The sequence below is a fragment of the Hylaeus volcanicus genome, chromosome 3 (assembly GCF_026283585.1).
Source record: "Hylaeus volcanicus isolate JK05 chromosome 3, UHH_iyHylVolc1.0_haploid, whole genome shotgun sequence".
NCBI lineage: Eukaryota > Metazoa > Arthropoda > Insecta > Hymenoptera > Colletidae > Hylaeus > Hylaeus volcanicus.
In genome coordinates this window covers 11,923,258-11,940,253 of record NC_071978.1, presented here as the reverse complement: position 1 = coordinate 11,940,253, position 16,996 = coordinate 11,923,258, and the positions used below count along the sequence as shown (strand labels likewise).

Below are 16,996 nucleotides of genomic sequence, written 5' to 3'. Positions count from 1 at the left end.
TTATTGATCAATAAGAGAGGCTAACATGGATGACCCGTGCCGGCAGAGGCAGCCGTTACTTCCTACGTATTTTTACGCCACGCGGTTTTATCGCGAGAAGCCGATCTTGGAACCGTGTCCACGCGATCTCGGTGTTCTCCTCACTGTCTTCGACAAACGTGCCAGCGTATTTACTGGACGAGAAGTACCGACTGTGCCCTGAAACGCGCCAATCGTCGTACTTCCGTGGAAATACTCGAATCGAGGGTGAAAGAGCGACAGAGAGGGAGTAACGGAAGAGTGGCGAGCTGGAGAGAGCAAGTACGAGGATAGGCCGCGGGTGAAAAAGGGTGAGACCAGTGGCGTAACTAAGTGAACCTAAATTCGTGGGCTCCTAACAAATTTATAAACATCACGGCAATCTCCGGCCTTCTTCGACTACACGTTAGTTTAATATAATTTCTGCAATACGTAACGAACGTTGTCGAGGTCTGCAATCGTCTCAGCAAGAGTATTCTCCACGAAAATTTGTTTTGATCTACTCGATACGTGGGAAAGACTCGCGGTTAATTCATCCTCTGTATTTCGTACTGAAACTTTGCTCGAGTCATTAGATATCGCGTGAAATAAATTCCATTAATTATTTTTCGTGAAAGTATCTAAGTTAACATCGAACGTCCACAAGATTCGAATTCAAGGGCCCCAAACATAAATTTTGACCAAGGGGCCACGCTGGTTGCGCCACTGGAGAGCTGGAGAAAGAGAAGGTGGTAAAGGGTGAGATAGCGGCCGCAAGGACGACGGAGATAGAAGAAAGACAAGTGTGAGCGACATGTGCCTGTGTTGAGAATTCTGTTCACGATAGTGCGGCGGCCGAGGGTGCGCCGAGAGAGAAGATCGGTAACTTTTTCCATTCCTTTATCCGATACTCTCTCGTCGCCTACACGGGACTATCGATGCAGACCTTACGGAAGAAAAACAGTCCGCGCAAGTGTGAGTAAAAAACCACCCCCTACGAATTGCACATATTTCCATGGATACGTCGGAACGTGGTCTGTCAAAGTCGTATCGTTGGGCATAGTGATTGACCGTTGTGATTCGAATTGACGAATGTATGGACGTATGCGTCGCCACCGAGGGTTACAGGCTCGTTTCGTTAAATTTTTTAACGTTCTGGCATGACGTTGCGATACCACCCTGTAGATCGGTTGAAGGGTGCTTTGGAATATGGCTTCCCTTCTTTAAGAGGGAGAAAGACGTTAGGTCAATTCGAATCCAGCTGGATAATCCGATACGCGTCGGACGTGTGAAACGTCACAGTGCACGAGTGTTACGTCGTGGAAACGTTTGGAAGACTGTACGATGTTTCGTTGGAAACTGTCTTGTCAATTCGTGATTTTCGCGCGAGCTTTCAGGGTAGTTTCATGTTACCGACTGGGGCAATGCAGGATGATTGTGTGGTTGTGGTACGCGACTTCATCGTCAGATGGCAGCACCGATCAATTTTTCCCTGTATACACAATACAGGGTGTCTACGTATAAGTTCGGACATACGCAAGGTGTCAATTCTACAACAAATTCCCAACAAAAAATTACTCTTAGACATTTTCTTCGTGTCGCCTTATTCTCGAGAATTTTCACTTTTAATATTTTTTCTGCGTTTTCCTCCTGACAATCTTTAAACGGCCATAACTCCACCAAATTACAGTGTAAACTTAAACCTAAATATACCATTCGAAAGAGCGTTAAATTTACCATCTCCCTGATGCCGAATCAAAATTTATTACGTAGATTTAACAAGTAAAAAATTAGGTCAAACTTTACATTGTGAAAATTTTTTAAAATTTGACTTTTTCTCTATCCGTTTTTCGGTTTCAAAGTCATAGTTGTTTGGCGGGCACTCTTCGGGAAAAACTTCCTCAAAGTCTCAGCTTTTGAACGGTATTGCCAAAAAAAAACTGTATGGTGGTATTTTCGGGAGAAAATGACGTTTAAGTGCAGAAAAACGTGGGTTTTTAGGTGAAAATCTAAATTTTTCAATAAAAATCGACTTGTCACTTTAAAATTAACTTGACATCGAGTTTGATATATTTTTTAGTGACACTTCCAGCTAGAGTCTAGACTCTAGACTCTAGAGGCTTGGGAGAGGCTTGAGGTGTCAAAACATCAGTTTTTTTCCTAATTAGGGAGGCCCGGGAGTGTCACTAAAAAATACATGAAAATCGATGTCAAGTTAACTTTAAAATGACATGTCGAATTTTGTTGAAAAATAATCGAGAGTCTAGAGCCTGATTGCGAGGTGAATAGTAATTGTTTTTGAACATGTATCCATAGAATTTTCGTTTTGAAAGACTATTTAAACACAATGTGGAGTTTGACCTAATTTTTCACTTGTTAAATCTACGTAATAAATTTTAGTTTAGCATCAGGGGAGTGGTAAATTTAACGCTCTTTCGAATGGTATACTTTATTTTAAATTTGCACTGCAATTTGGTGGAGTTATGGCCGTTTCAAGAGTGTCAAGTCAAAAAGACAGAAAAAAAATTAAAGGTGAATATACTCGAGAATAATGCGACACAAAGAAAATGTCTAAGAGTAATTTTTTGTTGGGAATTTGTTGTAGAATTGACACCCTGCGTATGTCCGAAATTATACGTAGACACCCTGTATAGTCTGGATCAGTGTTTCTCAATCTTCTTTGGCTCGTGGTACTTGAGTTTTATTTATTTCTGTAGTCTTCGTGGTTGTTGTTAATTCGTAAATACTAATGGTTTATTTATATAAATTTAATCTATTTTTTTACAAAACTGCCTATTGAGCCTATTCCAAATTCTTATTTAACTGAAATGGTTTTATATTTTCCAAGACGATGCATAAACTTGGATATAAAGATCCTCCTATCAAGGGTCTGCGAACTACGGTTTGAGAAACATTGCTTTAGAGCACTTCAGCTCCCTTGCCATTTTCATGTCGCATCTAACGGTTCACAAACAAACAAGATAGCAGAGCTTTCAAGCGATAAGAATTAAAACAAGCAGCATTGGGAAGCATTCTATCTCCTATCAACCCTATCGCGTTTAAAAATATCGTTCTAACAATCAGATCTAACAATTCTCACAGGTCGATGATAGAACAGATGGAACTCGGAACATTTCAGCGATGCGAGAACAGGTGGAGAGTGGAATATTTTAGCATCGTGCTAGAGCATATAGACATAAGGATTAAGGAGATTTTAATAGAGATGCATAACGATCTATAAGATTAATTATTCATAATTGTCAGTGAAAGACATTTTCTGCTCATACCTCTTATGTATACTATATCTTTGGAAATAGAGAATGGAGAGGCAAATCAATTGGACCAATATGCACCTAGTTCCCTATTCCAAGAATTCTCATCATGCAATGCAATTAAAATGTTGTCAATAATCCAATCATTTAAACAAAAAATCCTTAGCAACCTTGCCAACAATTTTCACTGTAAAATGTACCAAAAATGTTATTAATAATTCTGTCATTTTAAAAAGAAGTCCAACGTACAGTGGATCTATTTGGTTGTCTTAGTATTAACGTCAATAATAACATTACTACTTTCATGAAAAGCTTAACACCCTTGGCAACAATTTTTTTAATGAAATCAGCTTAAAACTTCAATTCTCCACCACCTGTGAGGTCACTTTCCCTCCCACCATTTTCGTTATTACACCCTAATAAACCCTCCACAAATCGCAATCCTTCCCTCTGATAAGTGTAAAAAATAATCACCCGCTTGTACAGTCAAATTGAATCCACCTGCGCGCTGTTCCGTTTCAGCGTCGCTTAATAACAGTCCATACCTGTCGAATTGGTTCCCACATGCTAGATTACACCATCCACTTTCCGAACCCACTGTTTCGCAATCATTCGACGGCGGTGACTGTTGTGACAAGCCAGGAATGATTGAATGTCGCATGTGCCCCCTGAAATACGTAGAAGGAGGACGTGTGCGAAGGAAAAAGCTCGCAGAAGGAAGGTGACTAGGAGGAGAAATAAAGGGGAAGGGCATGAATTGGTTATCCTGGATAGAGTCTCAAGTATCGACAGTTGGCGTCCTCCACTCGAGGCGGACGAGGACGTTCAAACAAATGCGTCGGTGTGGTCGTGACTATTAAAGTCGCGAGGGGTCGTGAAAAGTGTTCGCGAAACAGCTTCAGGCCGGGAGATTTCAACAAATTGCCCGGTGCCAAAGACAAAGCGCGACTGGCTCGCTGCTATCTGGCTGGTGGAATAAAGAATTGACAATCTGGTGGGCTGAAACTGGCAACTCGAAGGTTCTAAATTATTAGGTTGGTCAGAAAGTTCGTTCGGAGTTTAAGGCACAAATAAACAGCGGTTTTTCTTGGACACGGAAATATATTTACCCTATAACGCTAATTACTCTATGAGTTCTATGATCTTTGACCATATTTTAGAAAAATTCATGATTCCTCGTTCATGGAAGCCTACAGAGGCTATGCTTGATTGTAGCTACAATATAGGTGGACAGACATGTAACAAGTTAAGAATTGATGTAAAAGAATGTGATGTGGAAAAAAGCACATATGTAAAAGACTAGTGATTTGTAACAAGCAAACCTGGACCAATAGGTGCAATAATCGATATAAAATGGATTACGTACTCTCATAAAATAAAGAAACAAACAAACAATCGTTTGTGCAAGTCCTCATCAAATTAGGAACCATCTGAATTACAGAGGAACAACCATTACGACAAAATCAACGAACTTTCTGGCCAATCTAACACTACCACGGTGACGAATTTATTCCCGTCGCGAATGACCGAATTTTTTAATTCGTTTCGAACAAGGGGGATCGAATTTGGCCTCGTTACGCGTATTCGTGAAGAAGGGGAAAACCGATATAAATTGCTTATCTCGAGGACGCTCGAAAGGATTCTCGTTTCACGTTTTCACGGGAGGCAAATTGATCGTATGACCGATCAATATTAGTTCAAGAGGTTTGAAACCTCTCTATCGTTCGGCTGGATCGTTCCTGACCACCCCTGCTGTTTCGGATCCGATCGTTCAATGCCTCGAATGATTTTACTTTGCGTAAGTTTGAATAAGACCGCATGCGGGGGATATTAAAGCGAGCGTCTAAAGTTGAGCGCACATCGAGCCCCGAGTGACGCATTGATTTCCATTGGACACCGCATGTTCGAAACCAGTTTATGGTTAACTCTGCGTAGAAACTGTATTGACCAACCCGTGATGCTGCGTTTAATTATTATTAAACAGTAACGTCGTTAAAGGGTCATTTCGAGGCCTGGATTAGACCGGATGTGACTCTTGGCGCGTGCCATTTAAATTCCAGTCAGCTGATCGCACGCCTGCGCAGACGTTGGAGCAGACGTCTTCGTAAACATCGTTCATTCATTTCTACTATCGTTATCATCAGTCATAGATTATTAGTAGACTCTATGAAAATTCATATTTTCGTAAATACGGAAGAATTAAAACACAAATGAAAGTATGTTTTATCTTCAGGAGGATATAATATGTTTTCTATACATCTTCGTACGTTTTCACATGTCTTCTCGCAAACAACCTCCTACATCCACCCTATTATAGATTGTTACTAGACTCTATGTTTATGCATATTCATATTTGCACAAATATGAAAGAATTCATACGTAAACGAAAGTATGTTTTATCATCCGAACAGTGTAATATGTATTTTATACACCTCCATATTTTCACGCTTTTGGATCTGATAACATAAGTCGTTTTCAATATACGGCGAGATTAGATTAAATCTTTTTGCCTGTGACGATGTCGATGTCGATTGTCGATGTGGTAATGGAAACCCATTTTCCAGTCAAGTTCGAACCAACCCGATTTCTTGGGGAGGGTGTGTCGTTCAAGGCAAAGTTGATTGGCATATTGGAAGTGTCGGAAGCGAGCGGGGACCGAATGTGCCAAGAAGCTTTGGCGGACCTGAAGATGGCGATTCGAGCCGCTGGTGAACACAAACAACGAATCTCCATCCAGGTCAGCATCGATGGAGTACGCTTACGGGACGAAAAGTCTGGGGTAAAAGCTCAAACAGCTTTTCTACTAAAGCCATTACGCCATTCGAGTCTTATTTCGATTAAAGGATCTGGTAATTGTTCCCAGGACTGTCTGTATCACCATCCTGTGCACAAGATATCCTTCATCGCTCAGGATACCAGCGATTCGAGGGCGTTCGGATACATTTTCGGTTCACCTGATACTGGACATCGTTTCTTCGGCATAAAAACTGATAAAGCTGCGAGCCAAGTAAGACGCACACGCTAATCGATAATAAAATAGATCCGTTCTATTGTCCGCGATTAATTCGACGTGAGATCCGTTCCCGTGCGTCTGTAATTCGCTTTGGCGATGCGTAGGGGGTCTAAAATGATATTTGTCCAATCGAGAGAAGCAATATCGACCTGGGTGACGCGGAGGGGGCATGTAAATAATTGCATTATGTGATTCGGCTTACTCCAACGATCGCCGCGGGAGATTGTTGTTCGGTTATAAGCTTCCCTTCGTCCTCGTTCAAAGAGACTGGGATTTCTTCAACTTAAACTCCCTTTGACTAACGCTTTTCCCTCAAATGCCTGGAACACAACGCCCAAAACGATTCTAGGAAATACTATTCTTGATATTTGACCTGACACAACTTTTTGTGATACCAATTAATCTTGGAATCCAATATTTTTCCAATATAAATTTTTGTAACGTGAAGAGTTCAGATTTTATGAGTTTTAATTCGGAATTTTTGTAAGTTTTGTATGCGTTACTTATTATTTCATATTACAAAGATTTATATGTTCAATCTTTAAAGATCGAATGTGACATTTTCGATATAACTAAGTAGTATAAGATAAGACTAATTATTTTATTATACGCAGCTTTTGTTTCACACACTTGTTATTTGAGGTCGTCGGGTTAGTACAATCACTCTGTATATTTTATGAGCATTGAAAAGAGAATCGAAATCATTTCGAAAATTCAGCTATTGAAGTTTCACGCTTTTAATCTATCAATTTTTTTTTTTAACAATCATTTCTATCGACACTCCCCCCCCTCCCCCCAATTTTGATCACGTATAGTCGTATAAGAATAAATATGTTTCTTTTCATCATTCAATTGAGGAAAAACGTTCCAGGTAGCGATCGCTATGAACGACCTGTTTCAAGTGGTCTTCGAGCTGAAAAAGAAAGAAATCGAGCTAACGAAGCAACACTTGGAGCAGAATGCCATAAGTGTTATTAAGTTTCACACTCGTGGCATCTTCACCGAACCTACACCAGACACCAAAGTAAATTTCTATGATATACATATTCCTTTAACGATGCAATAAAACAATCCGTCGATTGATCGTACAATACAGATCAAGGTCGAAATTGTTCAACAGGGTGCAGCAGGAACCGAGTCCTCTCTTCATCGAGCAAAGAGCACGAATCCGGAGGTAGACAAACAACCTGAGAAAAGAAACGAATCTCAAAGTGGTGTAATAGCGGATTTATTAGACTTACAGTTTGAACTAAATTCTCTGCAGCAAGGAATCCATCACATGGACAAAATCACTCCCGAAAATCCACCGCCGTCCGCAGACAGCCTCTTTGAACCTGACCCGTTTGGTGATTCATTCGCAAACATGAAGGTACAGACAATCTAACAAATCTCCTCTTGATCATTGACTTGACGAGTCTATGTATTTTATACGATTCTTATTAGCAACGTTTGGTTGCAGTTGGAAGACACCGTGCGGCCTATTTTGCCCCCACCGCCATCAGGCTCGAAAAGAGGTCATTTGGAGCGACAGGCAACGATTCCAGGTCCCCAATCGTCGGTCACGTCGAGTCCAGCGACTACTTTGACGAGCAAAACACCTCCTCTTCAAGGTTCGGTTCAATGGTTCGACAAGGATGCTGAAAACCTTTTCAGTGATAACGAGGTCACCAGTTCGGCCAAGAGTACACCAGTAAAGAAGGAACAGGACGAGGTAAATATTCGAAAATCCTTCAGTTCACTACTGGATGATCTAAGTCAACTACTTCAAGGCCTTAGAGTTCCTATCTTTGAAGTTCCATCAGAAATACTTTTAGTTTAACGTTTCTTGGCGTTCATTGGTGAGTACTTTGAGGGAAAATATTTTAGGATCCTAGACTTAGGCTTTTCGGAATTTTCTGTCGTACAGATTCATGCTTAGCCTAAGGTTTCCTGACGTTTAATTGCTAAGTGGTATAGAATACTTAGGGTTTTAGGACTTGAATCATCGAGCTTTTGCAATGCTTCATCCCATAGGAATACATTTAGTTTAATGCTATTATCCACTTAGGAGTTTCAGGCCCAAGTATCACCATCTAAGCCAAGAGTACTTTCGAACGATCGAGCGAGGATTTATAGGGGTGGCCTCGACACTTCTGTGCACCACTACCCTGTCTGTGAAAGAACCCTTACTTGATGATGACTAAATGTCTACATTAAAGCTTTAAAATAGATCAAATAGATTTCTAAAATAGATATTTTCTATTTTCGTCGAGAGCAAAGCTTTAATGTGGACACCTAGTCATTATCAAGTAAGAGTTCTTTCACACACAGGATAGTCGTGCACAGACGTGCCGAGGCTACCCCTATAAATGCTTGATTGATCTATTTTATAGATATTTTAATAGATATATTTTCTATTTTTATCGAGCTTGAAATATCAATAAAATAGAATCGTCTACTTTTATCGAGAGCAAAGCTTTAATGTGGACACCTAGTATAACATTACATATTTATTGTTGAGCAATCTAGAACATTTTAGAAGCCTAGACTTAGGAGCCTCAGACTCTCGAAGAATAACAGGCATAAATCTAGCCTTAGTCAGCTTCAGAAACATTCGTCCCCAAAAACAATTGCTTCAACTCCCTCCATCATCTCAGACAAACCATTAATATCGAAATCATGATCTGTTCCAGGCCCAGGCCCAGGCCAAGAGTCCCCAGATAGACGTTTTCACGGAGCTGGACCCCCTAGGCACAGGCCTGATAAAACCATACGTAGACAAGAAGGACTTTTTTCAACACCTGAAGAACCCCCCGAAGAAGGTCCTGAAAGACCTGGTGTCCACCAACTCGGCCGACACGTTCCCCACGAACTTCAGCGGCGGTTCCGATTCCGCGGACTCGGAGAACCAGGTACGAAACGACTTGCTGTCGACGGACAGCCAGTTCGACGACAGTAACTTCGCGAATTTCGACCGATTCGACGAAACCGAGGCGGTTCAGCCAGCCTTCGGCCGCTCCGAATCGTCGCGAAGAACGGAAACTGGTCCTAAGTCGGCTCAGCATCAACCGCTCTCAGTGTCTCTGCCACCCGAAGAGTCTTCTGCTACGAGTGCGCCTGCTATTTCATTAGGGGGCGCTACGCTGCTCGGTCGAATGGAAAAAGAGTCGGTTGAGTCTGTGCATGGGTTGGTCCAGCTTCGAAGTCCCATAAAGTCAGGACGCAAGAAGGATTTCGACATAGACCTGCCTCCTGGTAAAGGCCAGTCCATAGAGAAGCCGTTCCCTGTAGACTTCACGACGACGACCGAGTCGCCAGCGTCGCCCTTGAAATCTTGTTCCTCTGACGCGAATTCTCGACTCTCCAGTTCGTCTGCGGAGCTGGAGCTGGTCCCAGAGCCTCCTCCTCGAGGAGTGGCTAATATCCTGATCAATCCACCGCCCCTGCCTCCGAAGAAGCAGGGCGCCAGAGGTGCCGTGAAACCTCCACCGAGACCACCTCATACCGAGGGCTACTTTCACTATGATTTCCCTGAACGAGAGCACCCAGTGCCTGTCATATCGAAAGACAGGAACAAGAGTCCTCTGAAGGACGCCAGAAGTCACTTCGACGACAACTTCAGCCCCCCTCTTCACCTGTCCACTAAATCAGATTTAATTGGATCGATGACTACGTCTACATTCGAAGATTCCTTCAGCTCCATGGTGCCTACGACGAACCTGTCCACGTTCTTCACCCCCACGACCGCATCTACCACGACGAAGAAGGCGAAACCTTCTTTGGACATCACGCTGAGTCAATTGACGTCCTCGAATTTGAACGAGTTGGCTAACAGTCTTGGTATGACGGTACAGGAGCTGACAAGCTTGACTCTTCAGCAACTGACAGACTGCTTGGCGACCTTGTCAGCTAAAGAGTTTCCTTCGAACGACAAGGACGAACCTGTGGGGAGACAGGAACGAATTCCGACCACGAAGTCGCAGCCTTTCCCAGATACCGTGCAATCCAAGTCCTACATCGAATCTCAAGCCTTCACCAAGGTAGTCACCGACCAGGAACCTAAGTCTGACGCTACTTACGACAAGTACGCGGTGTTTCGTGAACTGTTGGAGCTGGAGCAGATGGAGAGGAACGAGGAGGTGATGCAAGATTCAGTCGAAGAGGAAGTATCTGAAGCTATGAAGGAAACCTTTGAAAATGCTAGTTCAGAGCCTGAGGACGAAAGCAAGCCCGAGAGCATAGTCTCCTTGGTGAACCTGACGGTGAAGCTTCCCCCGAGCAACGAGGACCTGGCCACGGAGGAAATGCCTAACGCAAACGATGAAACGAACGAGCCTTCGTCGAGCTCTGCCAGTGAGAAAGCTCAGTCTGTTGAAACGGAAACTACCACTAGGATGTCCATAACGGAAGTGGAAATCGTGACAGAATTCGTGACAAAACAGAGCATAGAGGTCGGTGAAGAGTCTGATAGAAGGGATTCTATGGCGGACGATGAAGAAACGGAGCAAGCTGAGAAAACCAACGACGTTCACGAAGAATCCGATAAACCTGCCACAGAGAGCAACCCTGAAGAGCCAAATGGGACCCTAGCCGTAGAGAAACCAGGGGTGGTGAAGTCCTCCATATCGACCTCCAGCGACAGGTACGCTGCCCTACGCGAGATCATCGGCGAACCCGAGCCGTTGCCTAAGCAGAACGAAGAAGATGGGTCCAACTCTGCGCAGGTGTCCCCTGTGCTTTCATCGTCGACTCAGTCGAAAGGTATAGCTGAAGTGGAGCTGCTGAACCTGTTCTCCGACACGCCACCTTCGTCATCCAGTCCGAAGAAACAGGTGAAGAAGGAGGACGATTTGAAGACAATGGACATCTTCGAGGAGATAAAGATGTTGAGTACGGGAACACATACAGCAAAAGGAAAAAGGTCTACTATTTCAGAGGACATTTTCTGTCCTTTCGCGGAGCTGAAGCAGGAGCCTGATGACGGTAAGGACGATGCTAATTGGGCAAAGTTCGACACAGGATTGTTCGTTTCGGAGCGACCGTGTTGCGAGGACACTCCGTCGATCAGTGGCACGTCACCGTGGTCACCAGATGGTAGGGAGTTCCAGAGGGAACCATCGTTCAAGGGTGGTGTCTACAGACAGTCAGGAGATAGCGACAACGAGTGGAAGGACGAAGAAGAAAGCGAAGAGAGCAACGGAAGAACGAGAGGAGATAGATTCTGGTGCAGCAGGCATCCTCGATTCGACGTGCCAGCTTTTGGCGACAGATCGTTCTACGAGGAGGCTGGGTCGGTTCCTGGGAACAAGAGAGATAGAAGTTTTCGAGATAGGATGGTGAAGAAGCCTCGCGACGCGGCGTGGATCAAGAACCCTGGATACAGGCCACGCGACCCCTCTTCCTGGCACGACGAAAGCCAGTGGGACGAGGAGTCCAGACGCTACCCTCATCGGAAGATGCAGTACAAAGACGAAGAGGTCCAATACGAAGCGCACTGGAAGTGCAGACCGCAGCCACAACGTTGCAACTGGGCACACGAGCCATTCTATGACAATGAGAGGAAGAGAAAGCTAGCGTTGTGGAACGAAGAGGACAGGTTTGGCAGCCAGAAGAGCATGGGTTACGACGAAGAGGACAGGTGGTACAGGTCCAAGTACGAGAGAAAAAGGTGGGAGGAGGACGCTAGATTCTGGAACAGGAAGTCAGGCCCACCTGACCCCGATTATCCTACCAGAGAGAGCTATTACTATTATCGAGAAGGCAGGGAAAGGCCACATGACTATCCAAGTACCTGGGATACTGAATACGGTTCAGATCGACCCGGAGACGACTCGCCTAGGTACAATCTATCCTGTAGGAAAAGGCACTGGCCCAAGAGGCCCAACAGCGCCAACGAGGGCCGCAACACGGACATACTTTATACAGAATCACGAGGGAAATTCGACACGTCCAGGTCGGAGTGCAGTGACAACGATTCCGATCCTTACCTACGACAGTCTCAACGCTCGAGAAGCCGCGAGAGTTATTGGGGCAGCGACCAGGAATACGACAGCTGGGGCGAGAGGCCCTACTGGTCCGAAGGGCCTGACACAAAGAGCGAGAGTCTCCATCGCAAGAGAATCCCCAGGCACAAGCCCAGACCGCATCCAAAGACTCAGAGCCCCTTCGAAGACGACTTTGCACAAAGCGTGGAACACGTGGACCCTTCTGGTGTCGAATCTTTGGCTGCTGTCGAGCCACGGATCCGTACGGATCAGAACGACCAGAAACCACCGTCGACGAGCCCTTCTTCTAGTAAGAGGTACGCCAAGGACCTACCCAGGAAGGAGATCCAAAGGGAGTACAGCAAGAGGTCCAGTTACTTCGAAGATGACCTCACGCCCACGGCTAGCGCTTCCAGCGATGCGTCTGATCGTCAGAGGATACCCTCTGACCTCAAGGCCACCCCTGAAGAGCTACCCTGCGACAGCAAGGACGCGCACCAAGCAGCAGATGGTTTTGTTTCGGAGGACAGCGGTCGAGATTCATTCTTCAACGGTGATCTGAGATACGACGACGACGCATTCGCGTTTAAATCTGAAATGGAGGATAATGTACCCGAGAGGGCCACCACGTTGCCCCTGAAGAACCACAGTCGACAGGGCAAGTACGGTCCTGGGAACAACAACAATAATAATAACAATAACAAGTCGCGAGGGGATCAGTACATCAGGAAGTCGGAGTCGGTGAACATATTCGTCAGGGAGAACGATCCATTCGACGACGACGACTTCTTCAACTGATAAGTCGTTCCACGAGTGCTCGAAACGGTGCTGGACATTGCGACGTCAGGTGCGTCGGGATGCATAGGACTTCCGTTGCGTTCTCTTGTAACTGAATGACGCTGACGTTGCTTTTATGACGTGGGAACGTATTTATTTGAGAAGGTACAGGCTTTTCCTCGGTATTTGCCCTGATGCTATCGATGTCCACCGAGCACGCGATGATTAATTGAATATGTACCGTCGGGCTGTTTTTGGTCATGTCTGATAACAGTTGCATCATCGAACATTATGGGATGTAATGGAATGGGAATGTAAAGAAGTGGTCGACGAATTAGTTGGCCGTTCGAGGTCTTGGAGTGAGGGTAAACACCACCTTTGCTGCTCCGTTTCTTCACAGAGGCTCGGTAAACGAATAATAGAAGGCAAACTTCTACGTCTGCTCGAGACAATGACGTCACAGTTCTTGAGTAACCAACTAATTCGGCGGTCATTTAAAAAAAAACTTCACCACCTGACATTCTGTACTTATTTATGACTATCTCCAATTGTCTATCGCTGAAGGTTCATACTACGATTGGAGGAAATCGTTGTCCAGGATATGTCGGCCACGAGGAGCCATACAGAAACTAGTCATTGTTTTAATAAATTTGTACATAATGTTATCGGTGTTAGCATGAAATTGATTCGGTGATAGAAGTCTGCATACGTGCGTGCAATTTACATGACAGTTTACGTCACACTTGTTTAACACACAGTAACATCGGGCGCGTACTTTGAATTCGTAACCATGGTTCCCAGCAACTATAGTTATCGTGTTTTCTGCTTTATTCGTTTGATACGATGATGTTAGTCATATTGCGAAGCGTTAGAATAATTATGCGAAAAACAGGTGCGATTATTGACGATTGCTGCGGTTGGAACTACTGTTGGCTTCCAAGTGCGAGTAGTGTTCTTTTGCCGAGAGTCCAAGTTTCTACCGAGGGTCTACTTAACATTATACACTTTCTACTAGATGGCTTTTCATCGACTCGAAGCTTCCTCTTCAATATCAACGACTACGTTATCCATTTGCTGTGTCGCCACCTAAACACCCAAAAATGTTACAAAAGAACACGACTCGTGCTCGAAGGCACCTTAACACTTTCAACTCGCGTGTAACTCAATTCGCGAAAGCCTGAACGATCTCATTTGATAGGTATCGTTTGGAACGTCGAAGAATCAAAATGTGACTTTTATACACTTTTGACTGAAACGATACCGTATTGAAGACGACATAGATAGACTCAATTGTCGACTTCGGATTTGTCCCTTCGAAGGGGGACGGGGAAGCGATGTCCAACTAGTCTGTAAAGTTTGTTTATTTGTAAAAAAAAAAAAATGTACGAAGTCGCGACACGACGTTACATTATATATTTATTTACCAACAACAGCACGCTGCGTTTAACTTTTAGCTTACGTTGGTTATGTATAGATACGCGCATCGACGACTCGTGACGAATGTACTTGACGTTGCAGTAGCGGATTATTTATTATCATTTAAATAGCGACTCTAACTGTGTTACAAATTAGTCAGAATTGTACTGACAATAATATACAGTCCCAATACAAATAAGAATTACCGACTGTGAAGAGATCGATTTCTGTCTAATCACTTACGAGGGTACAGGGAAGATGACACTATTTGTTCTCAATTATTTTTACTGTACAATTGTTCAAAAATATGATACTATCTTGAGTACTTTGTCGATAGTGTAGCGCACTCTGTAGGTAAGACTCAATAATGTAGAACACTCGGTTGATTAACGAAACTTGGGCTCTACATTACCAGCATGGCTTTATAGACAGAATATCCTACATTATCGAGTCTCACCTGTAAATTACTCTACAGTATCGACTCTGTACCCTCCACTCCACCTACCATGCTTGATAACCAGCAACATTGATATAAACATAATTTAACGAATTTCCTAATAATGAACACCCTCAAATTAGCGAAAGGAATCGACTGTGTCGTAAGTGATTAGTGGAAATGAATATCCATGGCTACGACGAGAAACAGAAAACTACGTGACACAGGTGATCAGTAAATGCATGGACGGTGTAACGAAATTTACAATGTTTACAAATACCCCGTATTACTGTTATCAATAAGACGTCTCCAGCGTGGGCGAATCGCGATTTAAGTGTGCTGTAACCGTCAAACTTGTAATTTTTACCATGACCGTGACGTTCAATTCATGTTGCGCATTGTCAGCCTCCAAGGTGAAGATGAGTCGCGGTACGGAACCGTTCGGATCAATTTTCACTTTAAAGAAAACGTTGGGACAGAATAAAGTTCTTTTGGAAGAAATACTCTTTCGTGTCCTGTAAAAAATCCCTCGATATCCACTCATATCCTTCGATAGCATTATTAGGCAGATGGAAGATGAAGATTAGGAACAAGAAGATTAATTTCTAGTTCCTAATTGTAGTTCATCTTGACCGAGCTAACAATTTTTCAAAGCCACGTTTACACATATTTTGAACGTTCTTGAGTTTTTATAACAGGTGTATCTCTAACCATGGGGTGTTCGATAAGGATGACAAAGAGAAAACAACATTGAATGGAACCAAAGTGAATCGATCTCCCCAGAAAAGCGCGGATCGTGAAGACGCGGACTCGCCATAGTCTTTGTTGCGATCAGAGAGAGCAGTGGCGACACCACCACCACCATCCCCTATCGCGTCGAAGCGGTTAGATCCCCCGGTTAGCGTGTTCCCCGTTCCTTGATTTGGCCGAACACAATGCACAATAAAAGAGCATTAGATCGTCGGCTTTGTCGAGCGGTTGCACGACTTCTCGTAACAATGGCGTGGCCCCCACTCGGCCGAAGTACTCGAAACACCTGGCAAACAAGGAAACAATGCGCACGAGCCGCACTTCGACGGGATTTCGCGCATTTGGGGTGCGCGCATGCTAACAAATTATCACCCTCCTCCGCCGTTACGCCCGCCCACCCCCTGTCACTTTTCTCTCGTTTTCTCATTCCGTCTGCTTCCTGTGTTCGCGGCCGTAAACCGGCCAAATACTTTCCTTGCTCTGGCGATTACGCAGCAACCTCGTGTCAGCCAGGTTTAACGACCCTCGAGATCCACCAGCTTCGCGCCTTTGGAACGCATCGTAAGCTTTATGATAGCAGTTTTCGGCTCGCAGGAAGTTATGGTAATAAATAATCAATCTTCCACGAGGCTACAGTAATTCAAACTCAGATTTAACTCAGTAAAAGTGTTTTCAGAAAGCTATGGAACGTTTGCAAAAGTAAAGTAAAAGGCCAAAGGGGTTCTCGAGCTAATGGTAAAATTGTAGGATAGCTGTGATAAACTGTGATAGAAGCAGGTAGAATAGTCTGTCAATAATACAGTGTACTTTGTCGATAAGACGAGCCAATGTCGACAAGGTAGCCTGGCCTGTCGATACTGCAGCGATTACTGCACGAAGTGATTAAGTTGTATTCCACCGATAAGGTAGAAAATTACCATCAGTAAGTCTCATTTGAGCCAAGGCTTCCTCTCCTCAAGTAGGTAACTCCCTTTCTTCAATATAAGGAAATAAATCATCTCCAGTGGTGGCAATATTTCTAGAAAACGTTCGTTTTGAGTTTCCACGCAGTGACTGGTTTGCGTTTGTTCGAAAAACGTGTACGACAGCGATCGAGCCACCCCATTCGCTGTAGCAGCAGTTGACCCAGCTCCGTCGCGCGGAAGGTGACGCAACGAGAGCGAGAAAAGGGGGAGAAAGAAGAAAATCAACCCGCATGTGCTCGGACGCACTTGAAAACGAAAAGTACTTTTGGACCGAGAGCGATATGGAGGCGGTGTACGTCGGAGAACGTGAAGAGTGTACCGAGGGTGCGTGAACTATGAAATGCACCGGCTGTACACGGTCCCTCTTCCGACGAATGTAGCTCTGAAAAGCCACGAGAAATGTTTGT

The 16,996-nt window shown here is 44.2% G+C and overlaps 1 protein-coding gene across 9 annotated transcripts; it reads left to right on the top strand.

The window, feature by feature from the left end:
* The first annotated feature begins 3 nt into the window (after positions 1–3).
* Positions 4–15,369, top strand: LOC128873106 (uncharacterized). Of its 9 annotated transcripts, none has more exons than XM_054116407.1 (8): positions 7–329; positions 704–972; positions 5,834–6,048; positions 6,133–6,276; positions 7,154–7,306; positions 7,403–7,651; positions 7,742–7,993; positions 8,955–15,369. In XM_054116407.1, the coding sequence occupies exons 2-8, from the start codon at positions 936–938 to the stop codon at positions 13,041–13,043; spliced, it is 5,139 nt and encodes a 1,712-aa protein (XP_053972382.1). In that variant the 5' UTR covers positions 7–329; positions 704–935; the 3' UTR covers positions 13,044–15,369. The 9 variants fall into 9 exon arrangements, with proteins under 9 accessions (XP_053972383.1, XP_053972382.1, XP_053972381.1 ...); XM_054116406.1 differs by having other exon boundaries at positions 665–972; XM_054116405.1 differs by having other exon boundaries at positions 7–423.
* The last annotated feature ends 1,627 nt before the right edge of the window (positions 15,370–16,996 follow it).

Excerpts from the sequence above, each read along its gene's own strand:
- LOC128873106 (XM_054116407.1), top strand. The coding sequence starts at position 936 with ATGCAGACCTTACGGAAGAAAAACAGTCCGCGCAAGT. Across the intron at positions 6,277-7,153 it reads CTGATAAAGCTGCGAGCCAA|GTAGCGATCGCTATGAACGA; the intron begins GTAAGACGCACA and ends AAAACGTTCCAG. Across the intron at positions 7,652-7,741 it reads ATTCATTCGCAAACATGAAG|TTGGAAGACACCGTGCGGCC; the intron begins GTACAGACAATC and ends GTTTGGTTGCAG.